The following is a 7,578-nucleotide window of genomic DNA, read 5'->3' as shown; positions in this document are numbered from 1 at the left end:
GAATTCCCTAATTAGAAATTATATTTCAAGAAGTGTTGGTATTCTTCTGATTTGATCAGAATACAAATTCATAATGACTATGAACTGAATAAATTTGATTAAAAGTCTAGCATTCTATGGATGAAGCATGCAACAAGAACATAAATTATATTAAATCTATAATATATGCAGTGTTTCTTTTGTATTCACTGCAGGGTGATTTTGACATCCACATCAGGTAATGAGGGACTCAGTGGAAAATTTAAGGATTTTATTTTTATTCTTTTAACAAATATTGCTATATTTATAAATATTTCCTTTCTGACAAACTGGGTAGTTATTGTGTATTTTTTTCCTCACCATTGTCACTTGCTCACTGTTGGATGACACTATTATCTGTAAAACTGCTTTGGAAGCATATTTAATTTGCTGACTGAATTAAAATATGTATATTAAAATATTATCTAATTTTTGACTTTTAGAGGCTTTTGCATCGGAGGTCTTCGTATTTTCCATGTAATATCTTAGTATTTTACTAAATACCCAATAATGTCATCGTTTTACACAAAGGGATCAGTATATTAAGGGATTCTTGACTTTAAAATAAAATATAAAAAAAAAACTCTGACTCGGAGGACTTGTATGTTGAAATGACGTGACGCTGCTCGTGATGTAATTAGGTCCGCCTTCACGCGCTTTGAAGATGGCAGCCGCCGTAAACACACCGACACCTGAGATCGCGACAACGAAGACTGATGATGGTGAATATGACCAAAAATGTATTTTCTGTAAAATCGTGAAGGGGGAGATGGGAACTGAGCTCCTGTACAATGTAAGTGTGCTGTCAGTGTTTTATCTAAGATAACAAATAAGTGACAGTGAAGATAATAAAGTGTGATGATACGATGAGGCTAAAGATCACAAAGCAAAATGTTTCATGAAATCGTGAAGTAATACACCGACATTTCTTTAATTCATCAAAATATTCCTTGCATTTTAACTTTGTTAACAGCAATAAAAATGTATCAAGGTTACTATAGTTCCATAGTCATTTACTAAAGAATAATTTTACTACTAAAAAGAAATGTGATTAATTTGACAGCAATCGTCATCAATTATTAATACTACTAATAAAGAAATTCTGCATATTAATATGAATTTGATATGGTTTTAAAATAAATCAAGTCATGTTTTGTTGTTTATTAGTCACTTAAGCACATTTAAAAACATCCGAAGTTACAAAAGTGCTAAAAAAAAAACTATCACTGTTATTTTATTTATTTATTTATTTATTTCAAATAAAACCTTTCTCTTTTCAGGATGAGACTGTATCCTGTTTCAGAGATATACACCCTGGAGCTCCTCATCACTATCTGGTTGTGCCAAATAAACATGTGGGCAATTGTAAATCTCTTAGAAAAGAGCATGTGCCATTAGGTAAACATGCTGTGATTTATCAGAGACTGGTGTAAATGTTTAGACGTATCTGACAGTAGCTATTCTAGAGCCTTTCTTTAGTAACAATCAGAAATAATGAGTCAGTTTTACCATTTACAAATTTACACATACTGCAGCATGCATGTTTGACAAAGCAGGCATCTCTGTATAATCTATGTTTGTGGTTTTTAGTGGAGAAGATGGTGGAGATGGGGAAAGAGATACTTCAGAAGAACAATGTAACTGATTTAAATGATGTTAGGTAATGCATAAAACATCTGATACTTTGCCACTTATACTAAAACCAAGTCCTTGTTCATGTAGCGTGCCAATTTATGCCAACATGTCAATCGTATTTCCAAGGTTTGGCTTCCACTGGCCTCCTTTCTCCTCTGTCACACATCTGCATCTCCATGTTCTCGCACCCGTCAGTCAGATGGGCTTCATGTCACGCTTGGTCTACAGGCTAAACTCGTATTGGTTCATCACGGTAAGCCATCAGATCAACCACCCAACAATCCACTATTCCCCCTATCCTCCAAGTGCACAAGTAAATTACATCCACTAAAACTAATAATCACATTCCCTTGGAGCAGGTTATTGATGCATTAACAAACAAAATGTTTTCTGAGCGTAGCAATTTATTACGCCCGTTGAATGAGACCTTTTGTCTTGGAACTGGAACAAGCAAATTGTATTAAATTATAATGGACAAGCTACAGTGGCAGGGGATGAAACCCTTTTTTGTTTTTGCCAGCACTAGTAGATGCTGTGTGGAGAAATGTTCTACCACTACAACCTTTTTCTTTACGTTTTAAATAATAGAATTGTTGATTTACCCTTGCTTTTGAGTATGCAAATAGTCAAGTCACATTTATTTATATAGCGCTTTTTACAATACAGATTGTTTCGAAATAGCTTTACAGAGATAACAGGAAAATAATGCAACAAAGTTTGTTTCCAGAAGAAAATAGCGTCACAGTCTGTGATGTTTCATTTTTGTTGTAAAAAAATTATTAATTTAGGTAATATATTTATATATATATATATATATATATATATATATATATATATATATATATATATATATATATATATAGCAACTCTGGAGAAAACCATAATGTCATCGACCAGCTCAGTTCAGTTTTCATATAATGGTGTCAATGCAGGCAGATCAATATTATTGTTGAAAATTAAATTTAATGTTAAATTTAATGTCCCCAACTAAGCAAGCCAAAAGCCAATGGCAACAAAGGTGGAAAAGGCGACATAAAAAAATAAAGCTTCAGAAAAGGTTTTTTTTTTTAAATAATTTTGTTTTCAAAATTGATGTAATGCATATTTTTGAGCCAGGAACAGTGCGTTTAAACAACTATAAGTTAAATAACATTTCAAAGTGTTTAAATTAATTTTTGACTTTTTTTGTCAGCTGGTACAATCAAATATTTGGAAATATATATTCCTAATTTTATTGTGAGATCTTAGCACAGTAACCGTTAAAGTGCCTAACACATTATTTTGAGATTGTGTATTTTGTTTTATTTGATAAATTATTGCATTCTAGTGGCAAGGGATTTAGTATCTTTAGCGTCTGATTTTACTTTTAAAGACCGATAAATGTAAATTATATGAAAAAAAAAAAAAATCGTAAAAAAAAACGAAGAACAATCTAGTTTTTAGCCATTTGTTCACTTTGACTTCTTATTTGTTGGTTTAAATCAAGAATTGACATGGTTGCAACACCGGATGAATATCAGTTGTGCCACCTGACAACATTAATAATGACAGGGAATTTTTTTATTTTTTTTTATTTCAATTACATATAAAAATAAAATACAAATACAAGTGTTTTAGTCAACCGTCTCTATTGAAGTAAAAGTGGTAAATTGATCAAGAATAGAATAAATCACATGACATCACATTCGGAACGCAAGAACTGTAATAAGCTACAGTGCAAGAGATTGGTTAAATACACTAGTTTGATCAGCTACAACAGTTATGATGCATTATCATGCTTACGGTTATTACCTCAATTCATAACTTAATGTTTAATATTATATATTCTATTTTATTTAGAATTTCTTCTTATTAAAACACATAGTTTTCTTATAGTCTGTTTATTTGTGGGGACGGTTGAGCCACCTGACATTTTGGGTGTTTAAGATACCAAAATATAAAATAATATTTATTATTTGAATGTACTGAAAATGAATTCAAACTAAATAGGTTTTACAGAATGAAGTGATGCATGTCAAATATTTTAAAAGGAAATAATGCACTTGGACACAAAAAATATGCACGTCATGTCACTGACCCAAATGTATAGCTAACTCTTGTCTGTTTTCACTTTGCAGGCAGACCAGTTACTCCAAAAGCTGAACTCTATGAGCTAAATGTACAGGAAGTGAGATGAACTCAAAATACATTCATGTTTGAGATGCCCAGAGCCACTTACACATAACAACAGTCCAAGTCAATCTGTTTGTGATGACAAAAGGCCACAGACGAATGCCGCCTTCGGGGTTATAATACTCATTAATGCTACTTTCATTGTTAGTTATATTGTCTGCCAGACGGGCTAATCAAATTTGCAGCTACAAAATTGTAGCTACTTTTGAATTGATTTGAAAAAAGAAAAAAAGCATGCTGAATAGTAGACATTGATAAACTTGACAAAATCATTAATCTTTTATGGTGAACAGTTGGGCTTCTTTCAGTCTTACTCAAAAAAAAAAGAAGATTTTTAAGGATACAGAGCAGTGACAAAGACTTTTAAAAATATGAACGAGCTGAAAATGGCAATTAAGCTCAATAATAATTGGATTTAGCTTAGTCCAAATCCACTTCTGAATGATTTCAGCATCAGAATGCGGCAGTGTTTTGTCATTCTGTACTGCATCAGACAGTAACAGTCTGTTTTCCTTCATATAACCCTAAATGAAATGTTTTACACTGTTTATGCAATGACATAAATTTTACTGTATAGATATAAAACATGTATGCCTCAGATGTATTTAATTGTTGAGTGATGTAAAGTTGTATTTGCACTGTATGATGTGTGTAAGCATGTAAACAAAATAAATAATAACCTGCATGTTTTATGCTTTTTAATATTTATTTTTTTGTGTTTCAAAAGTATCACATGATCATCACTCTAGATATATTTTATATTAATTATATTTATAATAAATTCAAAGCAACTCCATACACAAAAGTAGACATGTATTTTCTAGACAATACTTGTAATATCCTTGCAAGTGTTTCATCATATTAGAAAATGACATACAAATAGAAAACATTTTTTTAAGTTTCAATAGTAAACCATTGTGTACCTTAACACTGTGCATCAAAGTGATGGCAAAAATGTGATTATGGTTAGAGTATTATGGCTTCTCAACACTACAATGTTGCATGTTATTGTAGGTGTTCATTTAAAGGGATAGTTCACCCAAAAATGAAAATTCTGTCATCATTTACTCACTCTCAAGTTGTTCCAGACCTGTATGAATTTCTTTCTCCTGCTGAACACAAAAGAAGACATTTTGAAGAAAATGGGTAACCAAACAATTGATGGACCCCATTGACTTCCATAGTATGGAGAAAAATTATTTGGTTACCGACATTCTTTTTCTTTTGTGTCTAGCAGAAGAAAGAAATTCATATAAGTTTGGAACAACTTGAGGGTGCATAAATGATGACAGAATTTCCATTTTTTGGGTGAACTATCCCTTTAAAGGTGAAAGTGTGCATTTTTTGAAAATAAATTTTATCCTATCACAGTTTATTGTGCAGAGATATCCAGAAATAAGTAATTTATAGGTTTCCCTGTTGTTCCCTGTTAAACCAATCTAAGTTGGTCTCCTAACTAGACCTCTATCTGGAGAGTACTCAAAACCAGAAATAGACAGCTTAACCAGGCTGACGAGGAACATGTGAAAAGTGTAAGCGTTGTTGCTTTGCTTTTATAGCAGCTCCACATAACCAATGGTATGAGATGAGGGCGGGGCTACTTGTTTGGTTGACCAATGACAGCAAGAGTGTTTTGAAATCTTATCTAAAACATTATTTTTCCAGTTCCGCTTGGTGGTACAGAAATGACACACTTTGAAAGCATGAAAAGGTAACAGAATATACCAGTTTGCTACATTTAAATTCATGACACTCAGTTTAAATCTCATTAGAAATCGTTTCTTTGGCCGAAAAACTGACTCCTAACCCCTGTTCAAGTAAAACGGATGCCTGTAAAGCAATGCTGGACAGAAATATTGACTTTGAGGCAGGCACGTGGTGTCCATCACTTCTGTAAATCACTGTAACAAGGTGATGAGAACTTCATCATCTCTCCCCTGCCACAGCATCTCCCCTTCAAAGTGCACCAGCCCTTGCTTGCGTGCCCGCAGAAGAACTCCCACCAGTTTATCAGAGATGGTGACGTATCTCTCAAACAGCGTCCCGAACCGCACAGCCGGCCTGCCGTCGTCTCTGCTCTCTCCGATCTCCTGAATGACCTGGCAGAGCTCAGTGACCTCTCTGCTGATGTGGGAGTGGGCGTCTTTTCCTCTCTGCTCTGTTTTAGAGCCCTCTAAAGGCCTGCCGTAGCCCTCCTGTCCTCGCTGGATCTGAGGGGGAATCACCTTGCCGTTGCTGAAGGGATTGTGTTTCTGATACTCGCAGTGGTCGTTGGACCATTTCTGCCAGTTCTCTGTCAGACCTTTGACAGACACGGTGCAGGTCTCTGCCCTGTCGTCATTACACTGCGCAGGTGTTTCGTCCGTCTCCATGGTGACCTTTGGCTCACAGGACGGCTCTAGTTTTCAGCATGCTCCACTGTTGGCACAACAAAGGCAGTGAGTGAGAAGATTGCATGTCATACAGGCCTTAAATAACTTAGAGCCTCATGAAGTCTACAAGTAAGACTGACCCAATGTAATCAAAACTCTGTGCACTTAAACTAAACTATATCGTAAAGATATATTGAGTTACAGACTATAAATAAATACTGATCTCAAAATTTGAGGTAGAACCACACAAGTGTACTACTTCTGTACTGTCATTTTGGAATTTAAGAAAAAATGGCCAGGACACGGTTATTATCGTTAATCAAACGTAAAACTATTAAAAACATATTTGTTTATTGACATAGGGCTGAAATAAAATAAAATATAAATATTAGATGACTAACTTTAACTAAATGGAAATTAGAAATGTTGCAACTAACTGAAACAAGTTTCAGATGAACCAACTTATTAATAAAAACTAAAACTGAATTAAAACTTAAACTGAAATAGTAATTAATGAATGACAAATGACAAAAAAATGACAAAAACATACAATGAAAACTTAAAATATAAAAAGACAATACAAATGATAAATAACAGGATAAATATATTAAATTCACATTTTTTTATACGTGACATTTCAAAATTTCAAAGATTGATTATTACTATGTTCATCAATTCATATGAACTGTTTATGGAAATATCCCATGTTCATACTGGAAAAAAAAGAAATTACATTATAATGATTATTATATAAAAAACTGCAGATGGAGATTACATTTTAATAATACTTCCTCAAATTTGGACAATTCTGCAACCTCAATTCGAATTCTATTTAAATTGAGAAACTGATTTTCTTCTCAATAAGAATTCATTCTCAAAATTCAGAAAGATAGACATTAGAGATATTTTTCTCAGTTCTATTCTGAAGGTCGCACAGCCCAGCATAAAACGGCACAATATACAATACACATAATGCAGCAATACGAATCTATATTTCACAGTAAAGCTTAGTTAGACTATTTAGTCGACTTTACAAAGATTTAGTTGACATCGAAATATATACATCACACGTTAAGTGTAGGCTACTATAACACCTTACCGCCCTTGTTTGGCTTCTTGTGAATGGTTGTCATGATGTAACAGCGATGGAAGTGGATACATTACAAGTTGTGAAGTGGATACTTTTCTGACCGCTTGTGAGAGTGATTGACGTGTAAACTAACCAATGAGAGCATGACAATCATGTCACTGTACGAGATGATGGACCAATGACATGGAAGATTTTAGCCCCTTAAGAAGTTAACGAGTGTGTAAATAAGATTAAAAGATATTATCAGGTGACACTAAATCGTTTCCATTTTCTAAAAAGACTTTACATAAA

General features: G+C 33.5%; 2 protein-coding genes across 4 annotated transcripts; one reads left to right on the top strand and one right to left on the bottom strand.

Annotated features, from left to right (window-relative positions):
* Window positions 1-660: 660 nt before the first annotated feature.
* On the top strand, window positions 661-4,515 carry hint3 (histidine triad nucleotide binding protein 3). 3 transcript variants are annotated; one of them, XM_084088497.1, is made up of 5 exons: window positions 661-811; window positions 1,299-1,416; window positions 1,609-1,678; window positions 1,849-1,906; window positions 3,771-4,515. In XM_084088497.1, exons 1-5 carry the CDS (start codon window positions 683-685, stop codon window positions 3,807-3,809), a joined length of 414 nt encoding a protein of 137 aa, XP_083944623.1. In that variant the 5' UTR covers window positions 661-682; the 3' UTR covers window positions 3,810-4,515. The 3 variants fall into 3 exon arrangements, with proteins under 3 accessions (XP_083944623.1, XP_083944622.1, XP_083944624.1); XM_084088496.1 differs by having other exon boundaries at window positions 1,780-1,906; XM_084088498.1 differs by lacking the exon at window positions 1,299-1,416 and having other exon boundaries at window positions 680-740; window positions 1,780-1,906.
* A 656-nt stretch (window positions 4,516-5,171) lies between these two features.
* On the bottom strand, window positions 5,172-7,382 carry LOC311066997 (actin-binding Rho-activating protein). The gene is made up of 2 exons (XM_084088499.1): window positions 7,297-7,382; window positions 5,172-6,243 (listed from the first exon to the last, which is right to left on the bottom strand). The coding sequence occupies exon 2, from the start codon at window positions 6,195-6,197 to the stop codon at window positions 5,724-5,726; it is 474 nt and encodes a 157-aa protein (XP_083944625.1). The 5' UTR covers window positions 6,198-6,243; window positions 7,297-7,382; the 3' UTR covers window positions 5,172-5,723.
* Between the last annotated feature and the right edge of the window lie 196 nt (window positions 7,383-7,578).

The sequence above is a fragment of the Abramis brama genome (genome assembly GCF_963993115.1).
Source record: "Abramis brama genome assembly, chromosome: 17".
NCBI lineage: Eukaryota > Metazoa > Chordata > Actinopteri > Cypriniformes > Leuciscidae > Abramis > Abramis brama.
The sequence above is the reverse complement of the archived record's forward strand: the minus strand, read 5'-3'. Positions and strand labels throughout refer to the sequence as shown.

What these genes read in the sequence shown, in the direction of transcription:
- hint3 (XM_084088496.1), top strand. Translation starts at nt 683, where the DNA reads ATGGCAGCCGCCGTAAACACACCGACACCTGAGATCGCGACAACGAAG. An exon ending in AAAAGAGCATGTGCCATTAG is followed by an intron (nt 1,417 to 1,608) that starts GTAAACATGCTG and finishes TGTGGTTTTTAG; the next exon opens with TGGAGAAGATGGTGGAGATG. An exon ending in ACTGATTTAAATGATGTTAG is followed by an intron (nt 1,679 to 1,779) that starts GTAATGCATAAA and finishes CGTATTTCCAAG; the next exon opens with GTTTGGCTTCCACTGGCCTC.
- LOC311066997 (XM_084088499.1), bottom strand. Translation starts at nt 6,197, where the DNA reads ATGGAGACGGACGAAACACCTGCGCAGTGTAATGACGACAGGGCAGAG.